Source organism: Scophthalmus maximus, chromosome 5 (genome assembly GCF_022379125.1).
Source record: "Scophthalmus maximus strain ysfricsl-2021 chromosome 5, ASM2237912v1, whole genome shotgun sequence".
In the NCBI taxonomy this organism is placed as follows: Eukaryota; Metazoa; Chordata; class Actinopteri; order Pleuronectiformes; family Scophthalmidae; genus Scophthalmus; species Scophthalmus maximus.
In genome coordinates, this window is record NC_061519.1 from 17,152,501 (window position 1) to 17,174,177 (window position 21,677).

Sequence of the window (21,677 nt, forward strand, 5' to 3'; positions counted from 1 at the left end):
AGATGTGACATGTTGTTAAACTGAAGAACAAACAACAAGATGTTTGCCTATGTCTATCGTTCTTATATCTCTCTGTTCGTTCCCTCATGTACGTTAAAATCTCTAGATTACGGTGGACCTCGATGATGGTATCTGTCTTGAGACAGAGTGAAAGGGACTGGATGTGACAGGATGTGTTACAGCGTCCGACCGTGTGGGAAAGAATGAGACAGAATAGCAGACAGGGTCATGTGATATGGCGGGATTGATGAGGAATGTAACTGATAGGGTTGGAAGGGGTGACATGGATTCCTGTCCTTGGCTCTCACATCCACGGATGGCTTCCTTATTCACACAATACACAATAGAAGAGGACAAGGTGCGCTGCTCTCAAGTGGTATCCTGTTCTCCGGGAAACACTGACGACAGGCTTCCCATGTATTCATATTTCACAACAGATTCACTTGTGATGCCAGGTTTGACTTCCAGATTAAATGATGTTGAGGCAAGCATGGGTCTAACATAATTCCTCTTTGACACCTGTTGAGGGTAAAAGCAAAGAAAATAAATAGGCAGTTGGTTACTCATGTGTTTAAAGCGAAGATTCGAAATAAATCTCTGCATGTTGCAGCAAGTCGAGCTGCATTCAAGGGACTTTCCAAACGTTCACAGCAAACAGACTTCAGACGTGAGTCACAAGAGATGAATCTGGTTAAGTGTGCAGACGTAAATAAAGAGATGTGTAGCGCAATCATATCTGGGACAGGTTTTGTTTTCTTTCCCTCAGTAAGTGATAAATGGTAGATGAACGTAATTGATGTCGTTGGGTGACCAAGATGCAGACTAAAATCTGAAGGAATGGTTTCAAATTGTGGGAAAGGGGGTTATTCTGTTTCTTTATGGAGAGTTAGAAAATATACACCACGATCATGTCCGTACAGTAAGTATGAAACTACAGACCCTTAAATGGATAAAGCGGTAGACGATGGATGGATGGATGTTGCAGCCAAGAGACTACCATGATCTCAATTGTAGTTTTTAATCACTTCAATTGACCCCAACTGTGATTTTCAGGTGTGTTTTCAGGGAGACCACATGCACCCATCGCTTCCCGATCTGCAGAACTGGAAAACCCACATTTTTCTCCACAGTCAGGATATCTGAGAAGCGTATTGTCTATTGCTGTGCAGAAGTCAGTGTTACCAGCATTCAAAAGTGAAAGGAAGCCTAGAGCATAAGAAACGCTGTAATGTGCTCTCTTTAACTGAAAGCTTAAACAGTGAACTGTTTTATTGACCTCTGTTTGGCAGCTTGTGTTGGCCTTCACATTGACCAGTACGACATATTGCAGCCTGTAACTTTGTCAATGGTAATCACAAGTCACATATACAACAGAGAGGTGCAGGCATGTTAACTGGAGCAGATGTAATGCCTGGATGTCAGATACTACAAAATGCATGTATGTTCTGCTTCATCCAAATGCACTGTGATACTCTCGACCCACTACCTTAATCTTTTATCCTATGCTAGTTGTTGCAAATATTACTTTTTAATGGGCAATGACCAAAACAAAGTATACGGATTAGTAGGACAGAAATCTACCCAGTAGCCCTGGATTTAAAGGGCATCTTGGGCTGTTGGGAAATGAAAACACTTCCATGTTGCACCTTTAACACATGAGATTAACATGTTGATATCACCATGGCAACTTTACTGTTTCTTTTGTGTCTCAAAGCACTGTGAATACTTGGCCTGTGCTCTCAGACATTACTCATACAGCGCTGAGGGCAAATAGCTGAGTGTCACCGTAATGATGTTCCCTTTTCCATTTTCTTCTCATCCCCTCAGGTCTCCTGCCTCTTTTCTCTGTGCTCTCTTTTTGACTTGTCTATAAACTGTGTGCAGCTTCTCTAATCTCAACCGACAGGTCAAGTGTCAAGACAGAAAACGAGTCATAAATTTGTACAACATATACTACCTGACACATTCTACTAAGAGCCAGATGCTCGATCACTTTTAGAATGACTAATATTTGAGTTTTATAGTGGGACTTAGTGAACAGACTACTCTTCAGTGTGTCAGAATAGAAAAAAAAATGGTTGTGAATCACACAACAAATCCCTTTTAAGTCTCACCATCTTCAGGGTGGAACCAAACTGAACACCGTTACTCGGAGTCATATCTCTGAGGCTCTTTATAGATACAATTCCAAGCTGCCCTCAAGAGGTGTGAAAACATTTTTGCAATGTTCTGCCCCGGAGACAACATGCCTCCCACAGATGAATGACACAGCAACAGGCCATGACACCGTGTCCTAAAACAGCCCTCCACCCCGGCAGCCCGCTGGCATCCTGGGAGGTCACCAGAATGCCAGTCATTCATTCAGGCCCCAGCATGTGTGCCCCCAGCAAATAACTGTGCTCGTCTGCTGCTGAGGCTGCACATAGCATGTGATCTGATGGCTGGCTTTGGCCAAAGGCACCGAGGAAAGAGAGAGACATGGGCCCTGTGCCTGTATACGAGCTCAACAGCTCTGAAAATGTACCAGGGGCTTTCCATGGTCCAGAAGCAATGACGGGAATGTGGGCTGGGATGGTGAGTGGGGGGTGTGCGAGGGTTCATTGAGGGGTGAGGAGGAGAGAGGGTGAGCAGGTAGGAGATGGACATAGTTGGCTGCAGGGGATCGGGATGTGATGAGAAGTGGAAGTTTGTCAGATGTAGATTTGAGCCCTCAACTCTTCAGTAAACTTAGCAGAAAATGTGATTTAGATAACTCAGCAAATATGTATTTCCAACAGCAGGGGATATATTCCCACTGTTACCCCAGAATTTTTTGTTCTGTTCAAATGTTTTAAGTGAACATTATCTAAAAATAGTGTGCGTTTTATTGTATTACTTTCCCAATCTTAGAAATTACAATGGTGTTGTTTGCATTGTGTGTTGAAGTGTAGCAAATGAGACATTTTTGACGTTTTGAGTTGTATCAATTTCAGTATTTGGTTTTAATTCATGTTAATGAACACATAATGAAAACAGAAACTTTGGTCACTTACCAAAATGTTGAGTTTCTGGAAAAAATACCTCTGCCAATGCCAAACAGTCACCTTACATTCAATCAAGCCGCACCAAATAGCATACCATAGATATCTGCCCCCTGAATATGACTTTTTCTCATCAATATCCATAAATTATTCCCTGGGAAGTTGATGAAAATGGGTTTTTTTAATACATACATACAATAAAGCCCTATCTCGCAATGTTAAATAAAATGATTAAAATTCTTGGATCCGCCTGTTTCTCCATATCTGTGCAAAAATGTATTGGGTTTTTTCTTGGCCATGCCCAATACCATAGCAGTTTTTTTTTTCTTCAAATTTTTCACTCCCTCTTTGGCATATTACTATACACCTATTGTGCAAATCAGACAATTTTGTAAGTGTCTACTGGAAAAATCCATTATCTTAAGGATGAGTTCCAACTCTGGTGTTACTACCAGTAAGTGACAATGATTCAGCTGTTAGATATGTTAAATGGTTGCAACTCAAGGCCTCCACTGACACACAAATACCCTATTGTGTTGACTTATAGAAGGTCGTTGTCCTATTTAACACAGACAGTCTATTTTTAAGGAGGGGGAGAGCAGGGGAAAAATATCTATTCTTGTCTGAGATTAACTCAAATGGCCAATTATACAAAATTGTGGGGGGGGGGATCATTTGAATCACTTTAAAGTCAATGAAAAGTCACATTGTGCATTGATGATAAAGCTGTCAGCGGATCAGCTGTGTCGGCACTATCTGGTTCATATTCATGGAAAATAGGCAGAATCAGTAACATGTTTTTGGTGCTGACTAAATGTCATGACTTATCTCTCTATTATCTCCTGGTTCCTAATGTCTGCCACTGCTCTGCGTAATCATTTGACCAAACATTTGCTTAATCTTCATCTGAATTACATCTGAGGACAACTGACCCACACTTTGTTCTGATCGGGTGAAAGTGTCATGATATCTGTCAGCCCTCCAGAGATAAAATAAAAATCAAAAAAACCCTGAATGTTTAAATCAAAAACTAAACCAAGCAACTGTGACAACTGATTGAGAGCGACACTTTTTTTCAGAATTATCTCATAGTGACATGGCTATGAATGTGGATGCCTGTGTTTGCAGTTGGACTCTGTCCCTGTTGCAGACATATGAAAACAAACATCTGTAACATATTTAACAGTAACTTCAATTATATGATGATGTTTGGATTGAATGTCTGTCACTGTCAAATTTCACATGGCCACTCGGGGCATTGGATCAAGCTTTAAATGTACAGTGACATATTGCCTCATAAACCGTACTCTACTGTATATAGCATCAATTGCAAACCATTGGCTATTTATACATCGAACAGTTACAGAGAAACAATATGATTCATTTGGAATTATGTTTCCCGACACCTGTTGAATATATGTTCAATATTTATCCCCTTTTTGCTCTGTTTTGGTCTCCAACAACTCCATCAGCCTTTGGGGGCTATTGTTAGCTAACTCAAGCTATTCAGTAATACACACATTACTAAATCCTTTGCCTGACTTTATGACTCTTCTCCACTTGTGATATTATTCCAGTTACAGTGATGTGCATTTGCCGTGAACATAAACTCTATGAAATGATATGAGCAAATCCGATTCCTTTATAAAGGAGTTGGACAAGAAGCACAGCTCAAAGTGTCACATATCTCCTCCTGTCTGACACGATTGGCTGAACCTGTGTCACCTCTGTCCAGTTCACGGTGTGCAGAGGAATGCTCAACATCTGCTCGCCGTCATTCCCCCTCACATAATTCTCGTTGGGAACAGGGCAGTGATCACAGGAGACGCTGTTAGCGCTGCTGTCCCAACGCAAGAATGCAAACACCCGAGAAACTCTTCCAAGAATTCCCAGTTGAGGACTTTTCTGGAATGTCCTAATGAGCCTTCTCCGCTGTGTTTACAGTTTCAGACGGACGGCAACCCTGCAATCTGCCCTGCCAGCGTATCATTATCTGGCCTCTTCTGGGGACACACAGAGGAACAGCGAGAGTTAGAAGAGTTTTCTTCTCCGTAACCAGACGTTCAGATATTTGTCTTCAGACCAAATTGCCCCAAACAGCAAGAGCAAGAGAAAGACAAGAGGCAGTCACAGGCCGTGACTTCATGACTTTTGATGAAGTGCTGTAAAACACTTCAACATAGGGAGATGTCCAGACAAATTGCTGGATTCCGGGTGAGCCGCTGTCTTGTCAGATTAATCTCATTGTGTTATGGTTCAGTGTGCTGGGTCTAAGCAGGGTGATTCAGTGTAAAAGCAAAGTGACCATTGTTCCTGACTTTAGCCTGGAGTCAGGTTACAGAGGTGCCAGGAGAGAGAGAAGAATAAACGATTCGAGGCAGAAAGCTTGCAACACAGCAGTGTGTGTGTGTGTGTGTGTGTGTGTGTGTGTGTGTTCGCCCGCAGCTAACAGTATGTCCTGATCTACTTCAGTAAGATCAGTAACACAAATATGATCTCAAACTTTTTTGACCTCAGACTTCCCTTATGTAACACAGGAATGTTGGAACTGTACCATCTCACTAAATCAAAACATAACAGAAGTTACACTCTCATAGCTGTTGTGGAAAATATTCTCAAATACCTTGAAATGCTGAAATCAAATATATTTTCATTAAGATTTTGTTTGTTCTTCAGTTTTGCACAATATTTAAATACTTAAAGTCAACTTAAAAATTGTCCTTAAGTTCAATACTTGAGTGAAAGTACGATGTAATTGCTTTGCATTGCTGCCCACTAGCTACTGTGACACCAACATAGATACTCCCCTTTTGGGTCCTTGTAGATGTAGATCCCATATTCAACTGCATTTAATATTTATATATGATCTGATCTACATGTCTTCTACCTGTCTGTCTGATTTGCAAGAATTGCGTGTAATTTTAGCCCTTAAATCCTCAATAGAGCATCGCCGCTGTAATAAAAGCAAACATAACACTAGCTTTATTACTGGAAAGAATTTCCAAACGTTATTATAGTGCCATGTGCTGTTATTCCTCGGTGGTTTAAAGAAGTGAAACTTAACGTCAAGACAATGCAGGGCCCCTTGCAATTTCCTGCCTACAACAAAAGTCTAAAGAGAGAGTGAGGGGTCCTGCAGGCTTCAGCTCTCTTAGAAACCCTCAGCCCATCAGTGGCCCAGCTGGAAGACAAAGTGGAAAAACTGCCTAGGGTCATGAAGTGCCAAAAAATGCAAAGAGAGGATGCCCAAAGCGTGGGAATTTCACCTATGATATTTTCCCCAAGAATTCCAGGCATATGACCAATGGAGTTGTAACAGGATGTGTGTGAGTGTTTGAGGAATTCAACCTTGCGATTTCACAATGCCTGACTGACACAGACAACTGTGTGCGTACCGTCTGTTACTGTTATTATATTCTGTTTAATTCAACAAGAAAGAAAGAGAAAATGTCAAACTGCTTCAGCGTTCGACGAAAGTGTGTGCATAGTGGTCGTGGCCCTCGAACAACAAACTACTCTGGATAACCTTTGTGACATTTCCGCCTCATTAGACATCATGTAGGAATGTAGTGTGGCAGGAAATAAAATGTGTACGGTTGGAGAAAAAAATAAGATATGGTGCAACAGAGCTGATGAGCAAGAATAAGGCCTTTGATAATAATGTTTTCCTTCGATTTTCCCAACAATGGCTCATCAGACTTCACACTTGGTGGGTGCGTTTTTCGGGGGACCTCAGAAAGTGCAGTGTTGACTGTGACATTTTTTTGTGGTTGTTGAAACGCCAACCCCAAGCACTGACTTACTTCAATCTGCACTGGATGAGCGGTTGTTGAGGGAATTGAAGGACAGAAAAACAGCGATTATTGGGATGACTCCTATCTACTGCTGCCTTCATATGGAACACGTGAGCTCATGCTTGAAGTTCAAGAGGTTAAGTCTTGACAGCACTGCTGCTATTGGCTGTCGCAAAGTGGATGCTGCAGAGGCTAACAATTTAGCAGGCTAGCAGTCGATGCAGGAAAATAGTTTGTCAGTGGGAAAAGAGGAGGCTGATGGGGGATTTTTTAAAATTTTCCTCAGACGAAGCCTACTTCAAAGTTACAAAGACCAACATTAAAATATATCATCTTTCCGAAGGAAAAAAATAACTTCTGTGGCCTCTGCTTCTGAAAACGACAGCAAACACCTCACAACTCGAGGACTCTGCGCTTTCAGAAAATGTCAAGGGCCAAGGTCGTGCATACCACCAGAGGTGGGCGTTGTACCAGATGTAAAGTGTATCAGTGATGATCTTTTACTCTGATACAATTAGCAATACATGAATGTAGGAAATCTCCCTTACAAATAAAGACCCAACTCTCATCCCTGTCAGAGTCTGTTATGTGATAATCTGTTTGAAGATGATTTACATAAACATATGTCCTTCATGTTTGTCGTGTAACATGTTTGTGTTGGAAATCATTATGACAGTTATTCTGTTCTGATGAAATCTTGGTAATTCCCACTTACACAAACATTGTTTTATCAGTGGAAATACTTCCTCCTATCATTTTGCAATGCTTATTTGAGACTCACGCTCCAGTAAAATGCTGAACAGCAGACTTGGTAAGTGGATCATTCACAGACCCACACCACCTAGTGGTGAGAAGTTGCTTGCCTTTTCCTTTTCCCTTTCCTTTTTTTTTTTAAAGCAGAGTGAGCGCTTGGAGTAATTTAGCAGTTTTTTCCATGTGGTCTCTCATGTGGTATGCAATTAGAAACTGAAGAAATCTGTTATTGTGAGAGAAATGCACGAGTCATCATAGTGTGCAGTTGAGGAAATAATGCAAGCAGAATTGTTAAGGCTGCAAAATTAGATAAAGTTTGCTCCTGTTATACACATGCTCTGACAAAACTTTGTCAAATTTTTAAAAAATCTCATTGCATGACATCATCTTCGATTTTCCTTCTTCGTGGAAAAGATGCACGGAAAACCGCGTGAAACTCCTATGATGTTGGTGACGTTGCTTTCACTGACAGGACACAGAGTTTTCAGGATGTTTCATGAACCATTGAAAGAAAGTTGACTGGTAAATAAACAGATATACTCATGCACACACACACACACACACACAGACACACACACACACACCACACACACACTGGAACGAGCATGTTTCTCATCCTCTGTTTTGGGCCTGTAGGAGCTGGGAGCCATGGCAACCAAATACCGAGGGGAGAAAAATCTGTGTGCTGCCTGGCTGAGCTCCATCCCTCTGGCAGTTATGCTCAAACTCTCTAATCCCATGACAAAAACAACATTCCTCATCTACGTGATAGTCTTCAAGGAATTCCTGTTAAACAGAGGCATTTCTCAGTGTGCATACTTCATCGTATTGAAACCATATGGTGTAATGTGTGAACGTGAATTCTTCTACAGATCCCCACAGAGAGACAGACTGACTTTGTGCACACGTGGAAGTTTGCATTGTCGTTTTTTTAAAACCACTATACACATGTACACATGAACACATGTACACGTGCATGTTTACTTGCACTTCTTCTCTGTGTCTTTGTGGGTTTGATAAGGGATTACTCTTCTATCCTCCCTAACACTGTTTTCCCTGACGGTACGAACACAGTCTCACTCACATTAAAACAAAGGTGGAACACAAAAATTCTCACACTAGTGGACACATTCTAAGTGTATTTATTTCTGTTTACTTGTGCTACACAATGTAGGAGGAAATTTGAAAGTCTTGTAAAATAATATGGAGTGCTGATTGGCGACAGGGTCAAAAAAATTTTTTGCAATGAAATAACTCAATGAAAAAGTAGGTACAAGCATTACAGCGAGGCCAGATTATGTAAAAGGTGAAAAGGGCGATTTACATAGTGCAGGCACATTTTAAATCAGTTAGTTTCATCGATGCACATTTACACTATGACTTCACTGTCCAAGAGCTCACGTGTATGATTGTCTGTCTGCTTGTCACTGGTAACACCCCTGTGAGTCCATGAGAGGCTGAGAGATGTTGTGGAAAGCCCACTGCAAGATGCCATCCATGGAGCCCTGCTGAGATAAAGAGCGGGAAAACACACACACACACACACACACACACACACACACACACACACACACACACACACACACACACACACACACAGTCAGATCAGTTGTTTCACACAAGACTATGGTAAACATGTATGATGTCATTAAAAGCAATGATATCATACAGCAACAATCTTTACCCCCCTTAACATTTAATACGACTCCTAACTTCTCAAATCTGTACAGCGCACATTTCAGGCCACACAAAACAACCCAATGACACATCACTCCCTATCAGTCATTGTCTGGTGCGTGTGACAGGCAGCGCAGCAGTCTTCTCGTGTCTGACACGCACGGCCGCGTTCGAGTCACGTCTACATCCGTGGCTTCATTGGACATGTAACTGAGCCTCACTCACATCTCCCAGGATGGAGTCCAGATTGTCCTTATGGAGGATGGGCTCAGGGACCTGATCATGACTGAATGTGTTTTGAACCACTGGGGTGAGCTGGAGACACATACACACACACACACATATTATACAGATTACACTAGGACATAGTCAGATTCAGTGCAGCAAAGGTTTATATATTTTCTGTACCTGTAAGCCTCCCGACTCAGCCTCTTTTTCTGCAGAGTTGCCCCAGGGCCTTGAGCAGGACGAGCAGATGGATCTCCCTCTAGCAAACACACACACGCACATGCACAGGCACACGCACACACACAGGCGCACACACACACACGCACATGCATGCACGCACACACACACACAAACACACACACACACACACACAAACACAAACACAGTGAGTGACACAGATTGCTCTCTGCGGCGTATAATGTTTCTGCCAATCAATATGTAATCACTCGAGAGGATTACAGAGGAAGAGCTCAGTTCCTTTCATATGGCAAGGTAAACTGATTACATGAGCTCCTCCTGCAATACAATACAAACACTAATGTACCAATACGATCCAATCATTTCAATGTATACAATTTTTTTTCAGAGAAGATTTGAGTCAGAAAAGAAATGTTCCGAACAGAGGCATTCAAAACAGTTGAATAAATCTGATGCGATGAAATCTTTGTATTATCCACTCACACAAACAGCTCTGGTGGCATTTTGAAAAATCACTCATCCTTATTAACTGTATACCCTGCTACAGGGAGGATAAGCACACACCCTGAATGCACGTCAATGCTAACACAAACAGGAACCTACAGGCCATTCACTGGAAGGATTCTAATAATTTACACAACGTAGATGATGTTAGTGACGCTGAGATAAGGATATGTCAGCAAGCTTGTGGGAGCTAAACACACTATAGACATTTTCTGTCATCTTCTCAAATTGCTGCATCGTGAATCCATAAGATTTAATAATGTCAGTTGTTCTTTTTAAGAAGAGACGAGTGGACGTCTTACTTGTAGAAAAGGCAGTGTACATGGAAACGCTCCAAACACTGAAGGCATTGAGTCAGGTCTCCTCCCCCGAGGTGACAAAAGCCACACACCTCCCTCACACTGACCAGGGCTCCACCCGCGCACTTGGATACACATTTTATACATTAAGAAAATAAGATTATTTTTTTGGTCGGGTGGCAGTGGCAAAAGATGCCAAAATGCTAAATGAGTTATCAAGAAAATGTGAATGAGAGTACAACGAGCAGAACGTCACCAAGTTTTCACCTGGTTTCTGTCAGCGGGTCCGTTCATGGAAGCTGCGACACTTGTGAGGGCGGAGGACGAGAGCTGGGCGAAGAAGGAGGCGTCTACGAAGGAGTTCGTGGAGCTGGTGTTTGTTTGCTGAGGCTGGGCCACGAGTACCTGTGATAGAAGAATACTTTGACTATGATCGGTGTTAGAAAATGCCGAGCATCACTGTTGCCCAAACCCCCTTTTTTCCAGACCTGCAGGTTGGATTGCTTAGATTGTGCTGTCAAATCATGGGATTATTCCCCTTTGAGGCAAAATTGAGATTTTGAGCTATGTAAATAAAGCTGCAAATAATAAAACTGACAATGTCAGTCACCATTTACACTGAAACATTTTTTTTCAGAGAACAGATCATTTAATCACCTCTGTAGTCAGTAATGTATAAATCAATTATGATTAATCAAAGCAGCCATTATGATCTAGCAACACTCGATCATAATTTGCAGAGATGGTCATACAAAAGCAGCTTGTAATTCTTTCACAATATGTACAGTCCATGTAAACTTCCTTATGTAATATTTGTCTTTCAGGACCTTACTTGTAAAGGAAGCTGGGCTTTCTCTCTTTTCACTTTGTTTCCACAGCACCGCTCACACTGCCAATTGCCACTGCAGATTAAAATTTTATGTGAAAAGAAACCCTCCTTTTCTGAGCGAGGGGTTGAAAAAAACAAGGCATCTTTGAACATAGAGACATAAGATAATATATTGGAGCGGAAAAGACCCAGATAAGTAGATTGAAGAGATTGGAACCTTGTGTTTTTTTCACCTGGGTATGGATGTGAGTGGAGGGTCGAGGCAGGTCAGATGAAAAGCTTGAGGACAACCATCACAACAAATCAGCTCCCCTCCGTCCTTACATACTGCACACTCATCATCATTATAATGAGACTAAAGACACACACACATACAGAACACAAAAGATACTGATAAGGTAAACACACACAACGTCAGAAGAAAAGCCAGGTGATGTTGTCATTACAAATAAGTGGAGCTAGGACCTTTACTACGCCCGGGGTTGTCTCCCCCTTGTGGTGAAATGTGCCCATAGCAGCCATGGACTTGGACGCTGCACTTGTCTCCTCTAATGGACCCCGGGAGTAAAACTCACCTCCGACCTTGATGCACTTTCTCACAGTTCCTGCTAAATGACAAGCCATGTATTCAGTTCTTATGTTCAGACAAACAAATTTACCACTAGAATAGTGATTTAGGCCGAATTTCTGTCACGTTTACCAGAGGAAAATGCTTTAACTACTTTATCATTTTGATGCTGTTTAACACAGAAATGTTCGACTGTGTCCTGATTATGCAAGATAGTTTAATCAATATTTTATATGTTAATATTTCCATCTAATTGCTTACCATCTGATTCAAACGCCTGCTTGATGTGGATCTTTTCTCCGGCGTCATGGCTGACTGACACGTCTGTGGGGCAGGAGGAGGACAGGGTGACTGCTCTCTGGACGGACGACGACACTGCCTGCACACCTGTGGCAGAAGTTTGGTTATATGTATCTGTAGTATGAAAGAACTTTTCATATGTATATGTGTGTTTTTGATCCTACAACTTATTTTTAAATGACCATTTCCGGATGGCAGCTGTGGTGCTGGAGCTTCACTCTTCACTCTGTATAATTTCACTTTACCCCCTGGAGCAAAAAAAAAAGGAACTAAATGTTAAATTCAATTCAATTGAATTCATTTCATACAATTGTCTTGAAATGTTTCTTTCCTTTCTTTACTGTCCTAATCTTGAAACACAATGGACTGCAGGGACCAATGTAATATAATTATAATACAGAGTCAGAACAGGTGTATGATGGGAAATAACCTGGTCCGTCGGTTGTCTTTGCATGATACTGTGAGAGCTTGCCGGCATTGGTCCCTCTGTCCCCGTTGCTCCTCTTCTTCGTGTGAGGGGTCCTGTCACATCCAGAGGATCTCTTCTCACTTCTGGAATCCCGTCCTGTCAAAAAGAATCAGTGATGATTAAGGACATTAAAGACCAAACTTGCGGACATTAATCGTTTTTAAGTCTGCCCTAAAGCTTGCTGTTTTAGCTATGCTTTTATGATTCTGACCAGTATATAAATATCTAAAATTACAACCTTAAGGGTTGGAACTTTCGTGACTCAACTTAGAATCCGTTTGACATAATTAGCAGTTTTGTCCATGATCACAGAGAGATAAAATCATTTCTCCAGTATTTTCATTATTGAGCTGTCCAATAACACCTGAACATCACATACTCGAATGCAGGTAAGCGAGCAGTGACTGCAGCTTGGGGTAGCTGTCCAGGTTGTAGTCCTTGGTCATGTTGCTCCAGAAAGCCTGGACTGTAGATCGTCTCTGCTCCAGGACCCAGGACAGGAGCGAGTACATGGCCTTGTGGATCCCTTCCTTGCTCTCCTTCCCTAGAGTGTCCTACACATGCACACAGTCAGAAGGAGATACACCAAACGGAAAATCCAATATTTCTTCGAATACATGCTGTAATCTTGACATTCCAGACTTGTAAGAAGCTGAGTAACACATCCAGTTGAAATATTTTAATGGAATTTCACTGGAAATGGAAATATAACCTGTGGACATGAATTGTTCATGAAATCGTTTACACACATTTCATAGAATTTTTCTGTGCCTTACCTTCAGCATTTGGTCAGTGATGATGTTTTTGTCTGCCAAACCATAGACAAGAGGGAACGGGTCATCTACAGCCATGGCAATGTCGGTGCGCATCCCCCTCAGTAGGGAGCGAAGGTTCGAGTCTCTAAAAGCCTCCGCTCTGGACATGATCCGCTTGGTGCGTAAATGAGATGCAAAGTGACCCGGACGCGGGAGATCATACGTAGTTTGGATATAATGGGTGTGTCCTATAGTCAGGGAAGGGGACATCGAATAGGTCCATTGGTTTATGATAACTGGTGTCATTGCATTCTTTGTTTTCATGTCTTTTTTAAAATGTAATCTTGCATTTCAGCTCTTCATATACTGCACATGCATAGCAACACGTTCATATTGGCACAGATGACAGGATCGGTATAGAGCGGTGCTGTTTATCGACTGGCACGGATTTTCAGATACTCCACACTGAAGGTTTCACCCTCAGGGGAAACCCTGGGTCGGTCGGCCACCCACCAGCAACCTCTCTTCTCTGTGGACTTCATCTGTCGGCAAACAGCACCAACTGCTTCTGTCCGCCTTGAGCCCTCAGGGGATCACATGATGTGCCGTCAGTCTAGGGAAATACCTGACAAAGTGACAGTTCTTTTCTTAAAAGGTTCTTTCCACCTCAACTTCCCCTCACGATCAGATTTTCAGACGCTGACTCACTGCATGGGGTCGAGGACTAGTATCACAACTTTCCAACAGACAGGAGCTGCTGCAACTGTGTCTTTTGTGCAATCTTAGTGAATTCTCTTTGGTTCTGTGCTCCTTATCAATAGAAAATAGAAAGTTAACATTTTGGGCATGAAGACTGAAGAATCAAGCCGCTGGCCTCCTGGCGAGACATATGTCGTGCACTTTAACCTGTTCCATTTCTTCTGCGTAAACATTTCAACACAACACTCGTGAATGAATTGACCTATGATCTAACGTGTCAGTTGAATCTCAGTTAAACCTTCCAACATCAATTATTATGAGTTCAAGAGTTTGGGGAATGCTCATATTCTCCATCTGCTCATATAATAAAGCTGGAACAAGGAGACAGCTGGAGCTAGCTTTGCAGAAAGACTGGAAACCTAATCTGGTTTGTTTAGCCGTACAGAAACCAAAGTGCAAGAAATGACAAGTTGTAGTTTTTTTATTTAGTGGTTAGAATTTAGATTTTGTTACCTTTGGACAGATGGCAGCCTCCTTGTCCATTTTTTCTGTCTCCTGGCTCCAGCTTCATTAAACAGATAGATGTTCACCTTTTCTGCATCTAACTCTTGGCAAGCACACGAAAAGTAAAGCTTATTGCATGTGACTGAATATTTCCCAAATGAATGAATATTTCTTTCACTGACTCAAAATTATTCTTTGTTTATTATGTGTGAACTGTTAGCTAGACTAACTGTTTTCTAGCTAGTTAGGCAAAATTATAAAAAAAAATATATTTCAAGTGAAACGTTACAACATATGAGTGTAAACAAAAAAACAATAATATTAGTCAGATTTTCATCAGGTGATACATCTTGCTCATTGTAAGCCCGCATGTCTCTATTGTCATTTTTTTTCCCCAGCCCTTTCAAATTAAGACATGCAGTATGTTATCTAGATGTTATCTATCTCTTAATACCATCTAAAGAGTCAAATCTATTTTCTTTTAACATTGGAATATAAATATAACACGTGATGTGGTCAAAGATACGCTGAACCTGATTGTGTAAAATCTCACCAAAACCTGACCTCTTCTATCACACTGATAATCCCTGTATAACATCCATGCATATATCATCAGTAAAACTAATTTCTTTCAACACAACACTCAATAGAGTATTTTGCTGGCGGGTAAATGTTGATGGTTAGGAGAGTGAAGCCCTTTAATTTGTAATTTATTAATCATTAAACATTATTACATTATTCATACTGGTGAACAAGGACCACTTCTACAGAGGGACGTTCACAACATACATATTACATTATTATATACAGTGCAGTGCATTACAGTGGATCGTTATGTGTATTACCAGGATGGAGGGATGGGGCGACTGGAAGGGGGGAGGGATAAAGGGAGGAAAGGAGGCGAAGGAGAGGAGTGTTCTCAGGGAGGGGGGAGTTGTGATAGTAAGTTGTCTTTGTATTACTTCTTTTTTTTGTTTAACCACAGTACAGTTTGTTCTATAAAAGTTAAACCCATAGAGAGATAGAGTGCCACATTTTCACAGCTACTGTTAGGTGAACCTACTGGAAGTTGACTCTTGTGGGAATATCAAATGAGATACGTTTTTTGTCATGAGATGCTATAGAGAGATGCTATAAAACATTCTAAGATAGTCAACCTCCTCCCAGAGTGCAGGGACCCTGGAGGGCAGGCCAAAGGTCAAGGATCAGATCAGCGTGCATGCGTGCTGCAGACATTCAGACGTGTTCGGCCCCCACTTTTTCTCCTTCTGTGTTTAGGCATCATTTTTGGTGCTTTCCCTTTTTATATATAAAAAAATACAAAACATAACAGCGAAAAGAACTCCGTTGGTTGTTCAATTTTTCTCCCTTTTTCATTTTTCCAAAACTCATGTTTTTTTGGTCATCTTCATGTCAATGATTTCTTTTTTCCATCCCTTAACTCCGATAGTCACTTACATATTGACAAAGTATACAATATTTTACAACTGAACAAGACTGAGAGATAACATTTGATTTGTCCAATCAGATACAAGGCCAAGGTCCTATATCCAATCGGAGAAGTCAACTGGAAGCTAACCAGTAGTAAGCAACACAACAAGCCTATGGTGTGAAGGGAGCTGTCCGATAGCAGCTCTGCATTAACATGAGCACCCTCCCTCGGGGACACTAGGCTCTGCCGGTTTGTCCAGCTTGATGTCGATCACTGCGAATTGTCCGGTTAGGGAAAAGTCAGGTGGTGAGAAAAATAATCAAATCACATAATATGCTAATGCTGCATGGCAGATTGTAAAGGAACAGGAACAACATCATACAAACATGGTTGTAGTCAAACCAAAATAAACAGGCCTACACATTTTCCTAACTACACCCAGATATTTGTTGTTGTTGTCTTCAAACTTTTAACTCACATGTATCAGTTTTTCATGAAGCCACAATGTTTGACCCAGTTTTCCTGATAATACTATTACTGTGACTCATAATTATCAACTCAAACTAATTTGAAATAATTAACATTTAAGGATCCCTTTGTCTCTTTTCAGTCAGAGTCCCTCCTTCCGCCATCACAAATCCTAAGCATATGTAATATCCTATGCGGCCACTATGTGGTGCTATAGCTTTGCATCCACACTATCTCACTAGCTCTGTGGATTTCTTCTGTATTAAGCAAAAAAATATTTATGACCCATGGCTAGTTCTGATTGTAATAGTGCCAACGACCACTAAGAGATTAAAAATAAGATGCCTATTTCTCAGCTGTTTGGCTCTGCACAGCGTCAGAGTCACAGCGGCTGTAAAGGATACTGCCTTCAGGATTTGCGTCGTCCAAGCTTTCCATTCCAGGAAGGGCTGCTGCAACCCGACGGAACAGCTAGTGGGAGGGAAGAGGAGGAGAGGAGAGGTAGAGTCAGGGTCAGGGAGGACAAAAGATGTGGAGAGAAAAGATAAAGAGAAGGGGGGAAGTAGCAACCCAACACTATTTCGAGAAAGTAAGTCTTTCACTGAATGTATTACGTTAACAAGAGTATGTAAGTAGCATCTACAAAGAGTACTTTTAAAAAAAGTAAATGAAGGAAAAAAGAAAATTTTAAAAGTAAGACATACAGAACTTTTTAGCCTTGTACCACTATATATTAGATTTGACTATCATTGCAGTTGTAAAAAAAAAGAAAAAAAGATTAAGCTCATTATAACTATATTGTATTCTCTCAATTAGTTTTTACCTATTTGTATATCTTATATACATATATTGTCTTTTCTATATTACATAAGTAACTGTGAGGAAAATGTAGTAGAGGAAAAAGTACAATATTTTCCTCAGAACTGTGGAGCATAAGTCTGAAGCAGCGTGAAATGGAAATGCATAAGTACAACTACTTGTACTAAGTAAATTTACTTAGATACAATGCCGGCAACGTTTTGAGGGAGCTTGCGATGCTCAGTCGGCACGAGTGTTGAATGTCCACACTTGGAATCCCTGTTACATATATTTACACGTACACACTCATGAATTTTATGTTTGTGACTCTGTCACCTTGGAGGAGACAACACAGAGGATCTGAGAGCAACTGACGCCCCAAAATGCTGTGAAATATGGTGAAACTGCAGGTTTCACCTGTTTGACATTGCAGCCCGTTTTGGCACTGGTCTCGATGAACATGACGTTCAGCTCCTTGGCTCTCTGCTCGCCTTCCTCGATCGTGATTTGCCTGCAGTAAAAGATGTCGGGCCAGACTCAGCATCATGACGATGAAGGCTGATTATTCAACACTGACATGTTGCTGTGCAACAAGATGATTTCTGCTCAGCTAACGAAATATACTCTATACATACAATCTATGTGCAAGGCTACGTTAGCGGTAGCTAGATGTCTTTTATGAGCCATGTCTGGCAAACTCACCTCTTCTCTTCCAGGTCTGTTTTGTTGCCGACGAGCATGATGATGACATCACTTCCTCTCTCTGTCCTGACATCATCAATCCACTTGCAGGTCTGCTGGAACGAGTTCACATCTGTGGAGAGCATCCGTTCAGTTAAAAAACTGTACCTTTTTTTCTTTGCTGTGTTTAGAGGCCATGACAATAATTCCATGTATTATAAACAGATTTTTTTTTTTTAAACACAGCACAGTACAATGCATATATATACACAAGGCAGGAATGTCGCTGCTCACTTGTAATGTCATACACGACCACAGCTACTGTAGAGTCTCGTATGTAGCTCGGGATGAGGCTCCTGAAACGCTCCTGTCCAGCTGTATCCCACAGCTGGAGCCTTACCTTCATACACACACACACACACACACACACACACACACACCTTGAGCAGCTGTTTCAACATCATACCACACATACAGAATATTATACAGATGCAAAAGCCGTGTAAGTACACTTCCAAAGGGATAAGCCAGTATCAGCTTGTGTGCAGCTAAAGTAGCGTAGATGATCCATGGAAAAGGCTTTGACTTCATAGGGCTGGAAAAGTTATTTCTGGCTTTTACTATCAGAAATAACCTTAGGATAATCATGTTAGTGTGTGAGGAGAGAAGTAATTAAGCAAATTAAATCAAGGATTAGTCAAAACAGAGTGGAAACTGGGAGATTTCTTCCAAAGGATGATGACTGACTGACAAGTACAAATACATGAATACATCTGTGTGTGTGTGTGTGTGTGTGTGTGTGTGTGTGTGTGTGTGTGTGTGTGTGTGTGTGTGTGTGTGTGTGTGTGTGTGTGTGTGTGTGTGTGTGTGTCTGTGTGTCTGTGTGTGGGTGTGTGTGTGTCTGTGTGTGTGTGTGTGTCTGTGTGTGTGTGTATAGGTGAATTTTCAATGATATTCAAGGCTTCCTACTGTTCGGTCTTCCAGGTACATCGTCTTTGATAAGAAGTCAATTCCAATGGTTGCCTGTGGTGGAGAAAGACCCAGAAGTATCATCAGTAAAACCCAGACTTTAAAATGTCTCCCTGTCCCCTCTGCTGTCCCCAGCAGAGGGAAGGTTGTTAAATAAAAGGAGAATACAAGAAGTCAATAAGTACTGAAATCAAATTAGACTGAAAAACTAATTTGGTTTGTATTGCCCACGGGGCTCAATCATTCAGTCTTATCTACCGAACTTCAGGAAAAAGGGGGAAGGGAGAGAATAATCTGTATATCTTTTGAAGCCGTCACATTATTTCATTTTGATGATTCTATTGACAATGTTCAAAACAGGACATGCTTCGGGGACCCAGAATCTGATTTGTATACCACTGAAGCATTAGTCAGTTAATTATCAGCCACTATTATAACATAAAAGGCTTCATATAATGCAGACCTTTAGAGTGATTAGTCCCATTAAACTTATTCAAATTTTACATTTTAGGACAGAGGGAGGGGCCAATCATTACACTCCATAAAATATTTCGAAACTGAGTGCAAAACAATGACTAGCAAAATATGCCATCATATAATGCATTCATTTCTTTTGAATAAACGTCTAGGATTCCTGGTGATTCTTAATTTCTGGATCTGGTCCAAATCTTACCTGATATGTGTTGTCGAAACTGTCATACATGAATCTAGTGATGAGAGATGTTTTCCCCACTAGAACAGAGCACACAGATGTTGTTTTTAATAAACATGTTAATAAACAGTTTCTTGAGTAAATTCAACATAATGTTGTGAAAACTGGTTCAAAGGTTCACTTGTCAAGCGGCGAGAAGGATCGAAGGTGATCAAATGTGATCAGCGATGTTTGAAATGTGAGCATTTTCCTGTTGTCCCTTGTTTTAATGTGAGAGTACACTGAATATCTTTGGGTTCACTGCTTGACTGACAGAACAAGCAATATGAAGATGTCACCTTGGGCTTTTGCAACAGGCTTTTTTTCTTTCTTTTTCCATAAAATCCATAAATCAAGCCATGGTGAATACATTGATGGTGAGGATAATGCTGTCACTGTAAAGTGAATTTGAATTTTTATTCCCTGACTCTATTCGTCAACACATTTTTTGGACAAACAGGAGTAATTTGCGCGAACACTGGACGATTTCAGACATTTTGGGAGTTCAGTCACACCCAGAGCCGGGACCAGTTTTTCATTTACATCTTCAGCACCGTTTCACACCGGAGTCCTCTACATGCACACAGCAGTAGAGTTGAAGCCAACGATGGGGCAGTGGCCGGGCCTCGGTTCAGCACCACGGACAGCAACGTTGCAGCACAGGCCACACGAACACACACATGGCGACACACAGGCAGACAGGCAGACAGACAGACAGGCAGACAGGCAGGCAGACAGACAGGCAGGCAGGCAGACAGGCAGCAGCACACAGTAACATGAACACACCGAGGCATCCCGACCGAAGACACACACAGCCCGGTGAAGATGCTGTCACACTGAGGCCTGGTCGTCTTCATCCGGCTGTGATTTGACGAGAGACCAGCCGCTGCCACTCTGGAGACACCCGATGTCTGAACGCGCAGCCAGGCGCAGAAAAGCACTATCGATCAGCAGCCTCCTAAACATCTGTGCCATCACACCAAAAACCACATTCCCAGCCCGAATGGATGGACGTTTTTGAATATATAGCACAGTGTTGTGGCGCTGTCAAGCCCGTTTTTTGGGTTTTTTTTCTGTTGGAATTATTTATGGGACCGGAGAGGAGACTGCGAGCCTTCAGAGACGCTACACCGACATCGCCGAGCCTTGGGTGTGTCCCGAACTGACACATGGGGACTGTTTATTATCCCCTACAAAAAAAACAAAAAAACACTAGTGGGGTAAAAAAAAATATCCCACAATGTGGTGTGGGACGAAATAAATGATTGTCGGTGTTGTTAATAGGCGATGGAAGGGAAATAAAGCGGTTATCTGGGAGCAGGCTTGTGCATAATTTGCCGGTCACTGCAGCACATCACAACACCCGAACACACATCGCTGCTAGGACGCGAAATGCTACACAATTCCTCAAAGATACAAGGCACGATGTAATTCATCAACAATGATCGCGATGGTTATATTGAATCCAAGGCGACGGTGTACGTGCATGCGGGTTTTTTTTTTTTTCCTCCTCCCCATATTATTTTTTTTGCCCCCCCCTTCCTCGGTTAATCAAATTGTCCACAGTCACAGACTGTGCCGGGGACAACACGGGCGTCCTCCGGATTCCGCTGAGGAACTTTACAAAAAGGAAGTCGATCGCAGTACGTGGCCTTCAACGCAGCGCTCCGCATGTCTGCCCCGTAGGGGAGGACGAGCCTCCGGCCCGAGGCGGCCGACTCACCGCTCTGCTCGCCCAGGAACACCAGTTTGAATTTCCTCAGGGGGTTCCCCAGGTCTCCTCCAGCTGACATGGTGGCGGGCAGAGAGCTGGACTTGGATTCTTGCTTTTGAGAATGTTCTTCTGTGGCGCGGCGTCTCCTCCGGTCGTGGGTGCGCAGGGGGGTCCTCCTCTCCTCACAGAATGATGGGAATGCAGCTCCGCGTCCTCCTGTCAATCTGGAGAGCTGGTGCGCCTGCGCGACCTCACCTATTTCCGTCCCTCACCTTTCTATTGGACCCGATGCTGTAGGTTTTATATATGGGATATAAACGTTTCCTG

General features: G+C 42.0%; 2 protein-coding genes across 3 annotated transcripts; both read right to left on the reverse strand.

Annotated features, from left to right (window-relative positions):
- Nucleotides 1-8,693: 8,693 nt before the first annotated feature.
- On the reverse strand, nt 8,694-13,883 carry aire (autoimmune regulator). Of its 2 annotated transcripts, none has more exons than XM_047332076.1 (13): nt 13,416-13,883; nt 13,019-13,193; nt 12,601-12,735; nt 12,353-12,418; nt 12,132-12,257; nt 11,768-11,910; nt 11,536-11,657; nt 11,306-11,375; nt 10,741-10,878; nt 10,477-10,598; nt 9,653-9,731; nt 9,470-9,559; nt 8,694-9,072 (listed from the first exon to the last, which is right to left on the reverse strand). In XM_047332076.1, exons 1-13 carry the CDS (start codon nt 13,716-13,718, stop codon nt 8,992-8,994), a joined length of 1,650 nt encoding a protein of 549 aa, XP_047188032.1. In that variant the 5' UTR covers nt 13,719-13,883; the 3' UTR covers nt 8,694-8,991. The 2 variants fall into 2 exon arrangements, with proteins under 2 accessions (XP_047188032.1, XP_035490365.2); XM_035634472.2 differs by having other exon boundaries at nt 8,694-9,075.
- Nucleotides 13,884-15,270: 1,387 nt separating this feature from the next.
- Nucleotides 15,271-21,571, reverse strand: rab6bb (RAB6B, member RAS oncogene family b). Its single transcript, XM_035635638.2, has 8 exons — nt 21,360-21,571; nt 19,619-19,677; nt 18,946-18,999; nt 18,271-18,376; nt 17,998-18,109; nt 17,713-17,806; nt 16,902-16,968; nt 15,271-16,302 (listed from the first exon to the last, which is right to left on the reverse strand). The coding sequence occupies exons 1-8, from the start codon at nt 21,427-21,429 to the stop codon at nt 16,238-16,240; spliced, it is 627 nt and encodes a 208-aa protein (XP_035491531.1). The 5' UTR covers nt 21,430-21,571; the 3' UTR covers nt 15,271-16,237.
- Between the last annotated feature and the right edge of the window lie 106 nt (nt 21,572-21,677).